General features: G+C 48.0%; 1 protein-coding gene across 4 annotated transcripts; it reads right to left on the bottom strand.

Moving 5' to 3' along the window:
* Positions 1 to 5,115: 5,115 nt before the first annotated feature.
* Positions 5,116 to 9,364, bottom strand: LOC309392072 (fucolectin-like). 4 transcript variants are annotated; one of them, XM_081953036.1, is made up of 4 exons: positions 9,177 to 9,364; positions 8,889 to 8,977; positions 7,302 to 7,602; positions 5,116 to 5,686 (listed from the first exon to the last, which is right to left on the bottom strand). In XM_081953036.1, exons 1-4 carry the CDS (start codon positions 9,203 to 9,205, stop codon positions 5,548 to 5,550), a joined length of 558 nt encoding a protein of 185 aa, XP_081809162.1. In that variant the 5' UTR covers positions 9,206 to 9,364; the 3' UTR covers positions 5,116 to 5,547. The 4 variants fall into 4 exon arrangements, with proteins under 4 accessions (XP_081809162.1, XP_081809164.1, XP_081809163.1 ...); XM_081953038.1 differs by having other exon boundaries at positions 7,440 to 7,602; XM_081953037.1 differs by lacking the exon at positions 5,116 to 5,686 and adding an exon at positions 5,791 to 6,503 and having other exon boundaries at positions 7,440 to 7,602; positions 9,064 to 9,364.
* Between the last annotated feature and the right edge of the window lie 9,827 nt (positions 9,365 to 19,191).

Below are 19,191 nucleotides of genomic sequence, written 5' to 3'. Positions count from 1 at the left end.
GGGGCCTTACAGGCGCACAATTTCCCGCCATCCATCCCGCAGGCCTCCCTTTGATAATACCTTCTTCCATGGAGATTTCTTCTCTGTAGGAAGGTCTGGTAAGAACCTTTTGGGGCCTTGCAGGGGAGACTGGAACCGGTGGGGAGGTCAATCCCTCGGTTGGCCACTGCCCAGCTTTCTGCCATGGTGCCATCTGCTGAGGGAGGGCAGGTGCCCACTGGCATCCCTCCCATCCATGACCTGGGGTTAAGACCCATCCCGGGGTTGCCTGCTTCACAGGTTGCAGCTCAACCAATGATGGCTGGCTAGGGGGTTTTACGTGCCAAGGACCCTCCTGTTGGCTTGGAGGAGTTATGGGCCAAGTAGGTGCCCTTTGCTGGCTTGGATGAGTTATGGGCCAAGTAGGTGCCCTCTGCTGGCTTGGAGCATTTCCCCATGCTGATGGCAAAGGAGTTTGTAAGTAGCATCTTTTCCATCCAAGTCCTGGGAGGAAAGCCCAATTTACTGCCCAATTTGCTTCATTTACTGGTTGCAGCCCCATTTGTGGTGGCTTGCAAGTGACAGATGCTGGAAAAATTCCTTCTTCCTGCCTCCTTTGAAATTCCCATTTTGAAAGGGAATCTCTCTCCCATCTAGTTGCAGGGTGATATGCCATTTCATTTATTGCCGTCTGGAAGGAGCCCAAACCTCCATTCTAAGGGTGTTTTTTTTCCCAATCTTGCTTCTAAGCTGGGGGGGAAGGAGGGGGAGCATGCACTCACAATTTTGCTGAAGAAGTCCGTCTGAGATTTCCTTCGTCTTGTCGCGTCTCCTCCTGCATTCCTCCAGATGCAATTAAACTGGAAACAGCATTCCATTGCCTTTGAAGTTCCGTACTCCTCTTCTTATCACCAAAAGCTTCTCATTAATTCTTCGCTGATATTTACGCTGTCCCGGTCAGCATTGGGAATGCCGAGACCCCATCACCAGATCTTCCATCACCAGCCCTTCCCCCTTGATAGGGGGAGGGAGCTAGTGAAATATTTTTAAAGTAGAGAGTTGAAATAATGTTAGGGTTCTAAATACCATGCAGAAATAAATCATTGTCCAAGGCAAAACATCCTTAATGGTGCAATTTATTCCACAGGCATGTTAGTACAGCTATGGAAATTTCAACTCTGAATTACATCCTGTAAGTTCACCCAGTTTAAAGTTCATGATCTCTCCCCACACCCACAAATCCATCACATGTTCCAATCATCATCTTCCACGCTGGCATGTACACCCATCTTCTTCCGGCCAGGTGTCGAGGTGCTGAGACAAAAGATGACCTTGGCTTCTACAAAAGAATGTCAACAATCCATTCTACAATTCTACTCCTTTCTATTCCCCCCTCCCAACTACTACACTATTGAAACAGCATAGAAAATTATTAAAAAGTGTGGCAGGCCAAAGATCCTAAAAAGAATATAATTACAGGCCTGACACTTCTAAGCTAGAGCAGCAGTGTTTGTTAGCTGGAGATAATGGCACAATTTCAACAGCAGAAAGAAATTTTAAGTCTGCAAAAGATACTTTCAGAAATACAGAAATTATCAGATACACATGAGAGAATAGAGAAGAAGTTGGAAGTTTTAGTGCACCTAACAGCAAAATATGATGAAGAAGTTGAAGATGTTAATCAAATGGAAAAAATGGCGGTTAAAATCCTAAAAATCGAAGAGGAAAATGACTATAAAGAAATTAAATTTGCTGATATTTATGGTGATTGGTTTGTCTCTGAAAAGGGAAAGAGTGGAATACTGAAAGAGGAATTAAATGGAGGGAAACTCTACCCCAATGGCAAGATACAGAAGTAGAGAAAACAAAAGAATTTATGGATTTAAAGAGAGAAATTTATTAGCAATATCATTGATAACACTACCGACAATCAAAGATAAGCTGATTAAGAAAACAGAAGAAGGGCATCAAAATTACCTGAGAGATTTTATAAGCAAAGAGTTGCTAAGAGGAGTTCACACAAGTTGATTAAGGAGATGATTAGAGGACTGACACCACAAATGGCAGAAGATATGAGACTGTTTTGCTACTGGAAAGATACAGGTTGATAGAGTATAATTTAAAACTAGCTAAACTTAGTGAAATTTAGTGACAATAGATATAGTAAATAAATAATTGATAATGATAATAATGTATACAATGTGTAGTGTTATGATAAGTAATAACTGGATATGAATATTGAATGGTACCCATGAAAGGAAGATTGGAAACCCTTTTGGATTATATATAAAGGTTAATTTAAAAAAAGAGGATTGAGTTAGATTCAATTAAGTCTTGATTATTAGGGGGGGAAATGTTATGATGCAGGATATAGTCAAATAAAGCAGGGATAATGATAACAACGTGTATATATATATATGTATGGGTACAACATAAGGAAACTGGATGTAAATTCTAAACAGTGATTTGGAAAGGAGGATTAGAAAACTTTGTTATTAAATATTATGGATGTTTAGCTAGAATAGGACATAAGAATGCTGTGTCATTGGAGGATTTTAGAAATAGTAAATGAAATGCTAGTATGTGGTTGTGTATTAAATTTTGGTATATTTTATGATGAAGGACGTTTAAACAATTATAGTCAAATGAAAATGGAGGTATGAATGATGGTAACATGTATAAATATCTGAGTTAAAATACTTGAGTTAATATGAATTATGCTTGATGACTGTGGAAGAGATGCATGAATGTCTTTTGTAACCAACTGATACACTTTCTACAATATGTAAAGAAGGAAGATTTTGTGTTTGTTTTGAAAAAACAACTTTTATTAAAAAAAAGAGGATTAGGGGACTGGAGGATGAAACATATGATGAGTGGTTGCAGGAACTGGGCCTGGCTAGTCTAGTGATGAGAAGGACCAGCGGGGAGATTACAGCAGTGTTGCAATATCTGAGAGGCTGACGCAAAGAAGAGGGAGTCCAGCTATTCTCCAAGGCACCTGAGAATAGGATAAGAAGCAATGGGTGGAAACTAATCAAGGAGAGAAGCAACCTAGAACTAAGGGAGAATTTCCTGACTGAGGACAATTAATCAACGGGACAGAAGTTGCCTTCAAGAGTTTTGAGTTCTCCATCACTGGAGATTTTCAAGAAGAGATTGGATAGCTATTTTTCTGAAATGGTCTAGGGTCGCCTGCTTGGACAAGGGCTGGACTAGAAAACCTCCAAGCTCCCTTCCAACTCAAAAAACAGAGGTTTTACTGTTTTTCTTCCAGGACCCAAGATTGTTGAGAATTGGGCCCTTCCAGGAGAGGACCCTCAAGGTCCTTTGACCTCCCATCATCTTCAGAAGATGCCAAAGCAACAGAGCCACAGCTACAGAGCTTCAAAATACCTGGGACAAGCTCTGCTCCAGCAATGTCCATCAAAGTGGGGACTCCATGTTCATAGGAGACCAGGAGTGAGCTTCTCGTCTTAGGCATTGTCTTCACATACTTTCTTAAAACCCACCTGGAGTCTGTCCCAAAGGTGGTTTTTCAGCTCAGAGGTTCCTGGATGAGAACTTAAATGTCCTCAAAGAAAAGCCAGAAGGTCCAGTTGGTCTTGAAAAAACCACCTTTGGGACAACCAGGACCCGGATGACTGAAGATCTCTATAGACATTCACCTGGAGTCTGTCACATGGCCAGCCAAATAAGCTTTCACAGCTGCTTCTCTTCAGATTGTGATTCCTGCAAAACATTGAAATTCTTCCCTTCTGGCGGGGTAGTTCTTCCTTCAGAGGATTCCACCAGCCAGTGGAAAGCAGCAGAAGGCCAGAGATCCAATCAAGACCAGGTTTCAAATTCCCCACAAGAGGTTTCCCCCTAACTCCTGGGTGTTGGTAGTTGGGGGACACATTAGACAACCCTCATTCCTCTGGATCTCCTCCTCCTCTTTCCACGTTTTCAGGGATTCTTCTGGACAGGAACATAATATTCTTCCTGGCCAGATGCCAACTGGTTTCCACATCAGAACCTCAACATTGTCTGTCAGCAAAGAGCAACGTGAATGTTTTCGCAAGAACCAACCTTGTTCACACCTACAAAGTCAACACGAGTTGCAGCTTCTGAGAGTTGCTGAGAGAACCAGAATGTTCGCCCAGTGTTGTAAGTTGATAGGACATATAAGAAGAGAATGTTTCCAAATGAAAGTCAGAAAAAAGCTTTCTGGCAATAAATGAGTAGACCAGTGCCTCTAAATCATGGCTGCCGGAAGGTGGGTGGACTCCAACTCCCAGAATTCCCCAGTCAGCAGAGCTTGGCTGTTGAAGTCCACCCAAGATTGAGAAAGTGTGCAACACTGATCAAGAGAGATCGGGAGAGAAGCTCCTGTTCAGAAAGAAGCCAGAAAGCCATTTTTATAAGCTGACCAATTGAGCAGGAGGTTGGACTTGATGGCCTCCTAGAGAAGCTTCCAAAATGCCAGGTAAGTGAAGGACACCTGCTTTCTGTGGAGAGAAGACTCCTGGTTTCTAGAATGAATGTGCTGCTATGTACCTGGACAGGTAAGAGGATAGTAAGAACTACTCCCACCTCTGATCACCTGGGCTTTCCATTCACCCCAGTCTGGCCTGACAAGTGCCAGCAACACCTTCCTTATTTGATGTGCCAAACATTTGCTTTCATATGTAAACCACATTTAGGAACACTAGAATGGAATGGAATGGAACAGAACGGAACGGAACGGAATGGAATAGGGAATAGGGAATAGGGAATAGGGAATAGGGAATAGGGAATAGGGAATAGGGAATAGGGAATAGGAATGGAGAGGAGAGGAGAGAAGATGGAATGGAATAGAACAGAACAGAACGGAACGGAACGGAATGGAATAGGGAATAGGGAATAGGAATGGAGAGGAGAGGAGAGAAGATGGAATGGAATAGAACAGAACGGAACGGAACGGAACGGAACGGAATGGAACGGAATGGAATAGGGAATAGGGAATAGGAATGGAGAGGAGAGGAGAGGAGAGGAGAGGAGAGAAAATGGAATGGAATGGAATAGAACAGAACAGAATAGAATAGACTTCTTTATTGGCCAAGTGTAGACGCACAAGGAATTTGTCTATGGTGCATAAGCTCTCAATGTCATGCAAGCAACAAGTGATAAATCCTAATCATAAAGCACAATCATCATAAACCATGATACAACCCTTAGTGAGTCATAGGCTACTAAATAAGCAACCAACATAAATCATAGGATACTAAACAAGAGAAAACATAGAAAACTGACAGCAGAAAAAGACCTGATTGTCCATCAAATCTGCCTTTTGAGTTCATTTGCTTTTTCTTTTCTTTTTAATATATTTATTTTTAATGAGTATTATTTTATTTCGTATTTCATTTTGCTGAGTGGGCTTCCCTTGCTTTCTCCAGCAGACCCAGAGGCCTTCCTTTTCACCAAAAAAGGACCAGAGAACACCCAGGAGTCTTAGGAGCCCAGAGGCATTTATCTGGATTTATTTGGAGAGCTGTTGACCCTTCGCAGGAGCGTCGATCATCCCCAGGACAAGACGTGGCTTCCGCACTAAGTGCTGTAGGCCTCCAGTTCACACAAGACCAGGTTGTTAACTCCAGGTAAGTGGACACTGATGTAGCGGCCTGGCTGCCCGTTGCAGTAGATGGTGGTGATGGAGCCTGGGCTGGTGTTCAAGATCATCCCACACCTGTGGGGCAAGAGAGGTCATGTTAGGAGAGAGGTCCTTCTGGCCACCACCTGCCGGTCACCCCAAGCTTACCCTGAGGACACAGCCCCCCCACTGCCCCCCCTTCCAGCTCTCCTGTGCTCTGCTTCCTCTTGCGGTCTGCCTCCAGTGTGTCCTTAATATTCCAATTAATTGGGAAAATTAATCTAGTCACATAGAGAGTAGAGTAGAGTAGAGTAGAGTTGAACAGAACAGAACAGAAGACAGGACAGGACAGGACAGAACATTCTTTATTTGACCAAGTATGATTAGACACACAAGGAATTTGTCTCCGGTGCAGAAGGTGTCAATGTACATACAAACCACAAAGTGACAATAATCATAACAATGATCCCAGCAGAACAGGGGTGTCAAGGCCCATGGGCCGGATCTGGCCCACGGGGTCCTTAAATCCAGACTGCAGGGCCGGCTTGGAAATATCAAAGGACCGGCCCACGGTGCCTTTGGCAGCTAAAACGGGCTGTGTGGGGGTGGGGTGGGGGCTGTGCCTTGTTTTCACCCTCCATGGCCTCCTGCAGCACTCTGCCAGCCGAAAACTGACTGAAAAACGGACCAAAAATAGAGCAAAAATGGGCCCAAAAATGGCCAACAGAGTACTGCAGGAGGCCATGGAGGGTGAAAAGGAGGTGCAGGAGAGCTGTGCGTGGACCCCCCCCTGTGCATTATTTCGGCTGGCAAGGTGCTGCAGGAGGCATCTGTCCTGCCCCCCACGCCCCCCGGCCCACAGAGGAGAACTACAACGCTGATCTGGTCCTCAAAGAAATCCAGTTTGATGCTCCTGCAACAGAAGGTAGTGGAACAGATGAGAAGAGTAATAGTAGTACAGCCGTACTACATGGGTAAATATCCTTTGACATAACACAGTATTGCAGCAATTAGATGCTCAGCAGAGTGATGGCCTGAGGGAAAACTCTAGGGGTGGGTGGGGTTTTTTTAAAAAAAATACTTTGATTGTTCTATCAAGGAAAATGCCTAATTTTGCTCCCTTGTGCCTCAGTTTCTCTAAGGGAAGGATCGAGTCCATCTTCTTTGCTGTTTCCCTCTCGGGATTTATTTTTTTAGTTCCAAGTCCCAAAACACTTTGGAAGCATCTTTCCCACCTCGAGAGCACTTCTTTCATGGTGAAGTGGCCAGAAGGCCATGTACCAAATCCAAGCAGAGAAAAATACCTGCCGCAGCCAGGTGGCCTCATATCAGGTGCTCAACTGCAGTCCTGATGGAACCCATGTTCTAAACTGGCGACACGCATGTTAGCAGAACTTAGCCCATCAGGTGGAGTTCACGCAGACAGACCCCAAAGTAATTGAGACCACGATTTAGTCAGGTGAGCGGCTGGCATCAGCCCAACGTCCGCTCTTTCCTCCGTCTTTTGGGGGAGCGAGGAGGAATGTCCACACCAATGGAGTCAGGGCCTCTTGGCCCCAGGCCAAAGTTGGTGCCTGATACTCAACAGGACCCCAAAATCATCCATACACGTAGCTGTGGATTCTATGTGTGGCAATCCACAGACATAGGGTGTGCCCTAAACACCCAGAAGCACCAAACCCCTGGCGACAGCTGGCTCAGAACAACTTACAGAGGATTGGATCTTCCCTGGTTTTCCAGAGAGTCTCCCACGTGGACCTCAGCGCGGCCAATACGTTCCCCACAGCAGTCCTCACGGTTTTTCACCACTACCACGGAGATGTTGTAAGAGTGTCCCAGGTCCACATACCACCATGCTTGGGCCTCATGCTTGGTGTGGATGCAGGAGCCTTGGCCCCAGTCCCCGTTGCAGTTCCCGTCCACAGCTTTGTCTGCTGAGCCAAGGATCTCCTGGGGGTGGACGGAGGACTGGAAGGCCGGTCTCCTTAAGGCCAAGTTCTTTGTCTTTACTCCTACAGGAGAGAACGGAGGAGGCCTTGAAGGAGGATGGGCAGCAGGGGACCTTCAGGGAGGGAGAAAGGAAGGGGCAAAGCCCCCCAGGGCAGCCCTTTTGGAGGAGCCAGTGGGGTGGGTTTTGAAGGTGGGAAAGGGGTGGAAGGAAGGGACCTGAATTCTGTGCTCTGAGGTTTCTTTGCTATTGGGGGAGGAAACGTCCTCAGCCTCTTGTTCCAAAGGTGCCTTTTTTTTCTCAAGAGGCAACTGGACTTTCCGGTTTGAAGACCTTTCGCTTCTCATCCAAGCAGAGCAGGGGGGGTGGGGGCTGGACTAGAAGACCTCCAAGGTCCCTTCCAAGTCTGTTATTCTGTTCTATTCTATTCTTCTCTGCTCTGCCATGCTCTGCTATACTATGCTATATTCTTTTTTCCCCCTTCTCTTCTCTTCTATTGATACTTCAGCTGAAGAAGTTTCTTGGGTGAGAAGTGAAATGTGTTCAACGTCCAGTTGCCACTTGAAAAAAATAAATAAGACACCTTTGGGATCACCGTGGCCTGGATGACGGAGAACCTCCATAGACATCTAGCAAGGCACCCTTAGCCTCTTCTTCTTCCTCCCTGCCTACTTTGCAACAAATTGGCATGAGAACTGGAACTGGACCTCTTCTCAATAGATTCAAAGCCATCTCTATTGAGTGGCTATTCAAGCATGTTTTTACTCTGACTGGCCAGATTTGCCCATTTTAGATCATGTGACCTATGCACAATTTGGCTCCACTGGAGACCACGTAGGTAAGGGGATGGTTTTGTAGACATTCTGAGGGGAGCAAGTCTCCATTACCCCTGAAGTGCTGTGAGGAAGTCCTCCACTCCATCCCTCCCTCCCAGTATACAGTCTATAGCCTTGATCCTCATTGGGTCTCTCCAGGGGCTGCCCAGATGTCCTGAAGCGTGTGGGTGTGAGATAGAAAAAGAAAGAGGGGAAATAGGGGTCTCCTGCATGGCCACTGTGAGATGGCCTTGGAAGCAGGGACTTCAGCTTGTGTGTTTCTCACCAACTGGGGCTCAAGTGTTTAATTCTTATTGCTTCCACGGACATCTCCCAATGGCCGTGCAGCAGGCCATGGGTTCCACTGGAGTTGAGGGGTCTTGTGGCCCTTGTTCCCATCAAGCAGCCCCCGTGGCCTCAAATGCGTTTGAGGTGGTGCGCTGGTATCCAAAGATGAAGAGGAGACCACTGGGTTATTGAGATGGCCAAGACTGCGCCTGTATCCCCCACACACAGGTCTTTTGGTAGTTCTTACCTTCTGGTGGAGGCCTGCAACTCTGAGCTGCTGCAGGGCCTGCCAGGAGGGTCACGGCCATCAGAGCCCCCCAGACGATGAGCTTCATCCTGCAAGCGAGGAGGGGAGAGATCAGGAAAGGCGTGGCAGGGCCACGTAGGGACCATGAGGAGCTGGCTTCCTCTACTCAACACACCTGAGCATCAGGACTGGCCATGGAGACCCAGAGGAAGGTTGGAGGTACTTTCAAGGTTCTGCCGTTCTCCCAGAGGAGGATTCCTGCAATTGCTCCTCTGCCTGTTTCCTCACCTGCTCTGCTCCATCATATATATGTCCATTCAGGTGAGTTGTTCAAAGGGGAGAAGGCCTGTGTCTTTGGCAGTGGAGCAGTTTGCCTCCAGAAATTGTGAGCGCTCCAACACTCCAACATGTTTTTAAGAAGATTCTAGACAGTCACTCATCTAAAATGGTATAGGTTCTCCTGCTTGAGGAGGGGGCTGGACACCGCCCCGAGTCCCTTTGGGGAGAGGGAGCGGTTTATAAATTTAAATAAAATTAAAGTTAAAGTTAAGACCTCCAAGGTGTCTTCCCGCTCGTTCTATTCAATTTAACTCACCTGGAGTCTCTCACTTGGCCAACCAAATGGAGGTGAGCTTTCTCTTCAAGCCGCAATTTCTCCAGAATACGGAAATTGTTCTGCAGAGGGCTCTTTTCCTGGGGTAACTCCTCCAGAGAGTGCTGCCAGCCAGTGGGAAAGGGCAGCGCTTGTGCTGGATGTTAGATATTAGCATATATCGGGATAAGTCTTCCCTCAGGTCCGCTCCTACAGCGGGAAACAGGTATTCCTCTGATTGGTCAATGGGCGTGCCTCATCCCTATAAAAGGGGAACCCTCCGACCACAGAGTAAGCTGGATCACTACTATCACTAATAAAGAGCTATTAAGTCACTTCGTGTCCGCAGTCTGTCTCTCGCTACCCAGATCTAACATTGGCGACGAAGGTGGGATTGAGAGTCAGATAGGACGAAGAACGCTACTCCAGAATCTCCGGATTTGATCCAGCCCAGGAATTCGGCAGCAATTCCGACAGCCATCTCAGATCACCGCAGCGCGGCAAATTCAAACTGAGAAGATGGCGATGCATGCTCCCCCCGCTCCTTTCGACCCAGAAAACGACGAATGGGAAGCTTTCATGATTCGTTTCGAGTGTTTCCTCGAAGCAAACGAATACACGGGGATCACCGATGCGAGGAAGAAAAACATCTTCCTCGGCTACTGCGGAAAGGAAGTCTTCAATACGGCCAGAGACCTCACTGCGCCTACTCCAATACAGGCAGTATCGTGGACGACGTTGCAACAAACTCTGCAAACTCATTACGCGCCAAAACCTTCCCGCCATGTCTGCCGCAAGGAATTCAACATGAGGACTCAGAAGGCGGGAGAATCAATCAATCAATATGTTGCAGCCCTACGAAAAGCAGCAGCTCACTGCGAATACAGAGATTTGGAAGAGCACATCTTAGAGCGGCTCATCTGTGGGGTAAGAGACATTTCGTTGCAAAAGAAGATGTTGGCAAACCCGAATTTAACCCTACAGGCAGCGTTAAACGAAGCAAGAGCGTCAGAATCAGCGGAGAAATCAGCGGTGACCATACAACGAGGGGCCAGCGCATACCAGCCAGCACCGAGACAAACCAGAGTTCACTATGAGGACACAAGCCCCGACTACGAGGATCCCGAGTTCGAGGACAGTCACCTAATGCAGAGCAGTCACTTGAGGCCTGGGGGGAGACCCGGATCCCGTTTGCCGCCCTGCGCAAGCTGCGGAGGGAATCACCCCAGGTCTACTTGCAGGTTCAGGAACGTTGTTTGTTCGCACTGCAACAAACTTGGGCACATCGCACGAGTGTGCCGGAGCGGAGTCCCTGCCTCACGGCAGCCACCCATGTACCGCCAACAGAAGCCCAACCCAGGGGCTTGGCGGAACCAAAAAGGGCGCCCAGAGAGAAATCCACAAGTGTTTACCCAGAGAGAAAATTTCCAAAGAGCTGAACGAGCGTATTCCCAGAGAGATTACTCACAAGAAAGTGAGCGAGCGTATCCCCAGAGAGAATACACACAAAGAGCTGAAAGAGCGTTCTATCAAGACGCTCAACGAGAGTATTTTCAGGATGTTGACGGTGAGATAGAGTTGACCCAGAGAGAGGAGTTGCGAACGTATCTCACCACAATACATCAGGTCCGCCCTAAGCGGCCAAAAAGGCTGAGAGTCACAGTCCTCTTGGAGGGCTCACCCTGCGAGCTAGAAGTTGACACAGGATCAACCCTGACGATCATTTCATGGGCATCCATGAAGCAGGCTATCCCTAGCCTCAGAAAGAGCCAACTACACGCCCCAGACGTCCTGCTACGAGACTACCAGGGGAACCAAGTCCCCATCGTGGGCCAAGGCACATTCCACATCCGTTTCAAGGACATCGAAGCCCAGCTGCCCGTGACCATCGCCAGCGCGCCATTGCAGAACCTTCTGGGGCTTGATTGGTTTGAAGCCCTGGGGTTAGAAGTCACCGGGATCAACGCCGTAAGAAACAGCAGCGCTGAACAGATTTTTAAGGAATTCGAGGATGTGTTCAGCCCCGGTCTTGGTAAGTATGTGGGTAAACCAATATCATTCAATTTAGACCCTAAAGTGGCGCCAATCCGACTTAAACCAAGACGAGTGCCTTTTGCACTCCGCCCTAAAATAGACAAAGAGATAGATAAGTTAGTGGAGCAAGGAATCCTTGAGCCGGTAGATCACGCGCGCTGGGAAACGCCCATCGTGACCCCAGTCAAGCCAGACGGATCAGTCCGCTTGTGCGCAGACTATAAATGCACAATTAATGTCGCGCTACAACAGAGCGCATATCCGGTGCCCGTAGTACAGCACCTATTGCACTCATTGGGGCCAGGAAAAGTTTTCGCTAAATTAGATATGGCACAAGCTTACCAGCAACTGCCAGTAGATAGCGCCACAGCGGAGGCCCAGACTATAGTGACGCACAGAGGAGCGTTTAAATGCAACCGGCTACAATTCGGCGTAAGTATTGCTCCAGGATTGTTCCAGAGCGTCATGGAACGACTGTTGCAAGGGATACCGGGAGTCGTCCCATATTTTGACGATATCTTGGTGTCCGCTGCAAACGAGGAGCAACTAAACAAAAGAGTCAGATCGGTTTTGGCCAGAATCAGAGAGAAGGGTCTCCGCCTGAAAAAAGAAAAATGCCAAATTAACGTGCCTAGCGTAGAATTCCTGGGTTATAGAATTGATGGTCAGGGAATTCACCCCACTGAAAAGAAAATTAAGGCGATCCAGGACGCCCCCACACCACGAAATCAAACCGAGTTGCAGGCCTTCCTCGGATTACTTAATTTCTACAGCGTTTTTCTGAGACAGAAGGCGACCGTTGCTGAGCCACTACACCGTCTACTCCAGAGGAACGCACCATGGAGATGGGGACGAGCAGAAGCTGCAGCATTCGCCGGGGTAAAGCGCCTGCTCACCACTGACTCACTACTTGTACAATACAGTCAGACCCTCCCGCTGGTATTGACCTGCGACGCATCGCCGTTCGGGGTTGGAGCAGTCCTCAGCCACAGGATGCCCGACGGGAAAGAAGCACCCATTGCTTTCTACTCCAGAACTCTTTCATCGGCCGAAAGGAACTACAGCCAAATGGACAGAGAAGCATTGGCTGCCGTTGCAGGTGTGAAACGTTTCCATGAATACCTCTACGGCCGCGATTTTGAACTCATTACTGATCACAAACCGCTGTTAGGACTTTTGGCGGGGAATCGCCCCACTCCGGTCTCCCTTTCTCCACGTATGACCAGGTGGACTGTTTTCCTGGCTGCGTACTCTTACAAGTTAATTCATCGACCGGGCTCCACTCTAGGGCACGCAGATGCGCTCAGCCGTTGCCCATTACCAGACATTTTGCCAGACCCCACTCCAGAAGTACCGGTATTGCTCATTGACTGTTTGGATTCGGGACCGGTTTCTTCTTACGACGTTGCAAGGTTCTCCTCGAAGGACAATTTAATAAAACAAGTGCAAACTTGGGTATGGAGGGGGTGGCCAAAGGGAAATGTGGGCCCGGAATTCAAAATGTTTTGGTCTAAACGGGACGAACTCTCCGTGTTACAGGGATGTTTGTTGTGGGGGGATCGAGTTGTTATTCCTTTTGCGCTACGAAAAAAGGTATTGAATGCTTTACATATGGGGCATCCGGGGATCGTGAGAATGAAAGCGTTAGCGAGAAGTTATGTGTGGTGGCCCAATATGGACAAAGAAATAGAGGAGTGGGTGGCCACTTGCGATCCATGCCAGGAGTCGAGACCAGCACCCCCGGAAGCGCCCGCCACAGAATGGGAGAAACCCAAGGCACCCTGGTCACGCATTCATATTGATTTTGCAGGGCCATTCCAGGGTCAAACCTTCCTCATAGTTGTAGATGCTTATTCTAAATGGTTGGATGTAGTCCTAATGACATCAACCACGGCAGAGGCAGTTATAAAGGTTCTTAGGCGGCTTTTCGCCACCCATGGTCTACCAGATCTGTTAGTATCGGACAACGGGCCCCAATTCACGGCCATGCAGTTCGAAACATTTTTAGCAGGGTTGGGAATCAGACACGCCCTCATCGCGCCATTCCATCCAGCGTCCAATGGTCAGGCAGAAAGAATGGTGCGGTTCGCGAAAGAGGCCCTCGCCAGGATGGGCCCGGGGGATTGGCAAACACGCATTGACCATTACCTCCTCATTCAACACATTACCCCGAGCGCAACGACGGGTAGAAGCCCCGCTGAACTACTAATGGGTCGCCGCCTACGATCTCACCTGGACAGGCTCCACCCGAATTATTCTACCTCGGCTCCCCCAGACTCTACAAGTAAGGTCAGATCTTTTAGAGAAGGAGACACTGTTTATGCTCAAAATTACACAGGGGGGACATTGTGGATACCGGCAAGGGTCATTGGCATCATGGGCCCTCGATCGTATTTGTTAGAGCTTGAAGATGGGCGGAATTGGAGAAGGCACATCGATCAGCTTCGAGGTCGCCTAGCACACTCCAACTTAAGGGATGAGGGCGAAAGTTTCCTGTCCACAGAAAGACAACCGCAGGGAAATTTCATCCCAGGAAACGACGACACCGGCGAGCTAAGCGGGGGACAGGACATCACGCACGCAGCGGAGCAACCCCCCGTCATCACAGCCGCTGAGCAAACCCCCGTCATCGCAGCCGAACAAGATACCAGGGAAAAGAGCATCGAAAACGCAAGACCTCCAGAAACAGAAAAAGCACCCGATCCTGCAACTACTTCAAACCAACAGGAAACCAATCCTGCAAGTACTTCAACACAACCTGAACTCCGACGTTCCTCCCGAGCAAGACAAACACCCACCTACCTAAAGGACTATGTCACCTACCGCAACGTCCCATCTAGGAGGGGAGGGGTGTTAGATATTAGCATATATCGGGATAAGTCTTCCCTCAGGTCCGCTCCTACAGCGGGAAACAGGTATTCCTCTGATTGGTCAATGGGCGTGCCTCATCCCTATAAAAGGGGAACCCTCCGACCACAGAGTAAGCTGGATCACTACTATCACTAATAAAGAGCTATTAAGTCACTTCGTGTCCGCAGTCTGTCTCTCGCTACCCAGATCTAACACTGGAGACCAGGGACCCAATCAAGACCAGGTTTCAGATCCCCCATAAGTGGTTTTCCCGTTGTTCCTGAGTGTTGACAGTGGGCAAAGGCCATGTTACGCACTCCACATTCCACAGGATTCCTTCCGTGTGTTAAGCATCTTCTTGAGAGGAGTACAATGGGCCTCTCTGGTGGATGCCAACTGAGTATCAATATCGGAACAATGCCACTGTCTGTGAACGAACAGCAATGGGAATGTTGGTTTTGCAAGACCCAAGTATACTCCACACCTCCAAAGTCAACACAAGCGAGCAGTTTGCAGGTGCTGGAGAGAACCTGATCGCTTGCCCCCAATCTCCCTAGAACATGAGAAGAGAATATTTCCAAATTAAAGTTAAAAAATAATAATTCCTGGCAATAAATAACAATGAAGTGCTTTACCGAGGAAAATGTTGAGTTCTTGTTCATTGATGTTCATTGATTCTCTTCATTGAGTAAGAGAAGCTTCCAAAATGCCAGGTAAGTGAAGGATAACTGCTTTCCGGGGACAGGAGACTCCTGGTTTGTACAATGAATGTACTGCTATGTACCTGGACGGGTAAGAGGATAGTAAAACTACTACTACTTCTGATCACCTGGGTTTTCCATTCACCCAAGTCTGGCCTGAGGAGTGTCAGCAATACCCTTTACAGAATAACAGAGTTGGAAGGGATCTTGAAGGTCATCTAGTTCAACCCCCCCTACCCAAGCAGGAGACCCTACACCATTTCTGACAAATGGCAGTCCATTCTCTTCTTGAAAGCCTCCAGTGATGAAATTACCACGACTTCCAAAGGCAACTTCTGTTCCATAGGTTGATTGTTCTCCCTGTCAGGAAATTCTTCCTTATTTCCAGCTTGAATCTCTCCTTGGTCAGTTTCCATCCATTATTCCTTGCCTGGCCTTCAGGTGCTTTGGAAGATACCTTGACCCCCTCCTCTCTGTGGCAGCCCCTCGAATATTGGAAGGCTGCTATCATGTCTCCCCTGGTCCTTCTCTTCCCTAGACTAGCCAGGCCCAGTTCCGTATATCATATGTTTTGGCCTCCCGTCCCCTTATCATCTTTGTTGCTCTTCTCTGCACTCTTTCTAGAGTCTCAACATCTTTTTATAGTGTGGTGACCAAACTGGATGCAGTACTCTAGGTGTGGTCTTACTAAGGCTTTGTAGAGTGGTATAATTAGTACCTCACTTGATCTTAATTGAATCCCTCTATTAATACAACTTAGGATTGTATTGGCTTTTTTGGCTGCCGCCGCACACAACTGACTCCTATTTAGCTGGTTGTCCACTAAGACTCCAAGATCCCTCTCACAGCTCCTGCAATTAAGCCTGGTTTCACCCCGTCTACATGTGGACTTTTGGTTTACCCTCCTAATGTGATGTGCCAAATATTTGCTGTCATTTGTAAACCATATTTTAGAAACAGAAATTGACGGCAAAAAAAGTGATCCACTGAGCCTACCTTTTGAGTTTGTGGTTTTTTTTTTCATTAATTGATTTTTAATTGTTATTATTTTTAGGTTTTATTAATTTTTAATTCTTTATTTTTGTTGGAGAATCGACGTGTGTGTATCCCAAGCATGTTTCTGGCCATAAGCAGCCCAATGGATGGACCGCTGAGTCATGGATTGTTAACCTTCTGGGAGAGGAGATTGAGCTCTTGTTGGGATGAAGGAGGGCAGGGGGGATTCCCTTGTGGGACCCTTGATAGTTTCGCAAAGTCCATCTGCTGGCCCATCCCAAAGCTTGGTGGTTATGTTTCTCTCCTAACCTTGCACACATTGCAGACAGAAGCAATAAAACAAAGTCAGGATAGTGTTTTAGATTTTACAAGAGCTGATTTCAATAAACTTAGAGGGAGCTTAGGAAGCATCAAAGGGGAAATCCCTTTGAATCTTAAAGGGGAAAACAACACAAGAAGTTTGGGAAATCTCTGAAAAATGATATTATAAAAGCCTAGTCTAGCACAGTGCCACTGAAAAAGATAAATGAAAATCTTGAGCTTTTTCTTGTTTTGTACATTTTGAGAGATTTATTATTATTATTTCTTTTATTCATTAAACATGAAATTCAGTCAACTGAACATTTAACAATGTGTCACAAATACCATTGACTGGTGCTAATTGTTGATATGGGTTTCTGCCAGCATCTTAGGTATCAACTAAGCATCTTAAAATATATAATGTGCCTAGTAGTGCAGTTTTTTTGCAGTTTTCCACTGGTGTTATTGCAGGAAGCTGCAATTTCTTTATGTGTTTTGTAACATTCTTGGACATGGTACCAAGTACCCCAATGACAATGTGTATCACTGTTACATGTTTCATCCATAGCCATGTAGTTGCAATGGCCAGGTCACGATATTTCGTGATTTTTTTTTCCAGTTCTTTTTCTTAGACTCTGGCGTCTCCTGGAACAGCGATATGAATAAACTGTATGCTTCAGCCCTCTACAACTGTGATATCTGAGTGGTGCAAATGGTTCCTGTACTCTGCAATTTTTCTCTGGAAATCCATTCCTCCTCCCACAACATTCAAAGGGTGTCCATCCCAAATTGCATAGCTAAAAGTCTATCGAGATTCTCAGTCATCCAGGTCATAGTTGTCCCAAAGGGGCTTTTTCAGAGGCAACTGGACTTCCAGAGGAAAAACTGCAGATTAAAGGAACCATTTGCATCACTCAGGTGACCCGGAGGACACAGATAAGCCTCCAAGTGGCCTCAGCAACTCGCTAAAAGGATGCAAATGACCAGCTGTCTGCAAGGAGTGTAAATCCTTCCATTCCCCACCTTCCAATCAGAGCTGAAGAAGCTTCTGGGATGAGTAGCAAAACGTCTTCAAAGCAAAAAAACAAGAAAGTCCAGTTGCCCCCTGAAAAAGCTCCTCTGGACAACCATGACCTGGAGGACGGAGAATCTCTACAGAGTGTCTGCATGGAGACAATGAAGCTCAGGAAGAACCAAGGACTCTACTTGCTGGACTGTTGAGGCTGCTGGAGAAGCTCAGTCCTTGAGCTCCTCTGTGAAAAAGGAGGAAGCCCCACATCTGAACTCGATCCCAGGTGACCCCAGGCATGTCGTTGTCCTGTGAAGATGACACAGATGGCTTCCCACCCTCAGAGATCTTTGAGCTTCCTGGTCAAGCTCCCCTTCATGTTTCATTCTAGTTCTCTTCATCTAGTCTTTATTCTAGTTCTCTCCAATGCTCTGAAGCGCCATCAGGAGGGCCCATAGAGCCCACTCTCCCTCAGATTTGCAAGGAGAGGTATTGCCAGCCATCTTGTGCCAACATCTCTAAGAAATTGGAGCTTTGAGGAAACACAAGCCTCTGAGTTTTATTTCATTGGGGGTGTTTTCGGAAGCCTGACAGGCATACAGAGGTTGCTCCCCCCCCCTCAGTAACTTTGATCCAGGAGGGAACGGCCTCCCTGTCAATCAGCCACGTGCCGGCGGAGGGAGCCCAATCATAACCCTAGGCGGCCACATTTCTGTTGGCCAAAGGCCCGCCTTCCTCTGGGTGTGTCCAGGCACTATAATATCCCGGCCCAGCTGACAGAAGCCTCCTAGCCGCCTGCAGCTTTAAGTCCATCATGCTAAAGATCCCTGCATGGCAGTTGGAAACTGCTGCGCTGTGTTTTGTTGCCACCTGCGCGGGCGCGCACCCGCGCAGCTTAGAGGGAACATAGCACACGACCCATCAGCAAGTCTATCGCTAATAACCCAGTTGGATGGAACAAACTATGTTTCCTGGTCTATGAAGTGCAGCCTATTCCTGCGTAGTGAGGGATTATGGGATGCTGTACAGAATCCACCAGACGTGACTTCTTGGAATCCAGATGTCGAGGAGGATGCTAAGAAGATAGCAGAGTTTCAACGATGCAACTAACAAGCATTGTGTATAATTGGTCTAACACTTTCAGCATCGGCCGCTCTAGGAGTGCTCTCTATGGTGGGCTGGCTGCCGGACAGGGAGTCTTCCAGCAGCTGGCCCACCATAGAGAGCACTCCTAGAGCGGCCGATGCTGAAAGACTCGGCCCCGAGTTTTGAAGTTGCGCGGAGCGGAGCGGGGCGGCAGCGGCGGCGGCAGGCAGCAGCAGCCAGCGGCGGTGGCCTGGGAGAGCCTGGCAAGGGCTTGGTGAAGCTGCGAGCGGAACAGGCGCTCGTGCAACCCTCTTCTCCAGCCGGGCAGAGCTCCATGCACTGACCTAGGGGGTATCCCGAATGTGCCAAGCCGCAGGAGCTGGGGGATGGGCAGAGCGCCACATGGCTTGGCACCTTAGGGATTACCCCCTAGGTCAGTGAATGGCGCTCTTCCCGGCTGGAGAGGGGATTTGCCGGGCGGCTGCTCATGGGCATGATTACCTCATGGCTGCTTCGCCCCTGAGGCTGTGCCCGGCTCTTCGGGAGCCAGTTCACAAGGGAGCAGCCGCCCGGCAACTCTCCCCTTCGGCCAGGCAGAACGCCACTCCCCAACCTAGCGGTATCCCGAAGGCAGCAAGCAACGTGAGCGCTCCCCCCACCCCGCTCCTGTGACTTGGCGCTTTCGGAATAACGCTAGGTTAGTAAGCGGTGCTCTGCCTGGCCGGAGGGGGGGTT

This window comes from Natrix helvetica (genome assembly GCF_964273705.1).
Source record: "Natrix helvetica genome assembly, chromosome: 4".
NCBI lineage: Eukaryota > Metazoa > Chordata > Lepidosauria > Squamata > Natricidae > Natrix > Natrix helvetica.
Note: the sequence above shows the minus strand (reverse complement) of the source record. Positions and strands in the feature narration are given on the sequence as shown.

Coding starts and splice junctions, on each gene's coding strand:
- LOC309392072 (XM_081953035.1), bottom strand. CDS start 9,205: ATGGACATATATATGATGGAGCAGAGCAG. Junction 8,978..9,176: donor TATATGATGGAGCAGAGCAG/GTGAGGAAACAG, acceptor CCTCGCTTGCAG/GATGAAGCTCATCGTCTGGG. Junction 7,603..8,888: donor TTGCAGGCCTCCACCAGAAG/GTAAGAACTACC, acceptor TCTCTCCTGTAG/GAGTAAAGACAAAGAACTTG.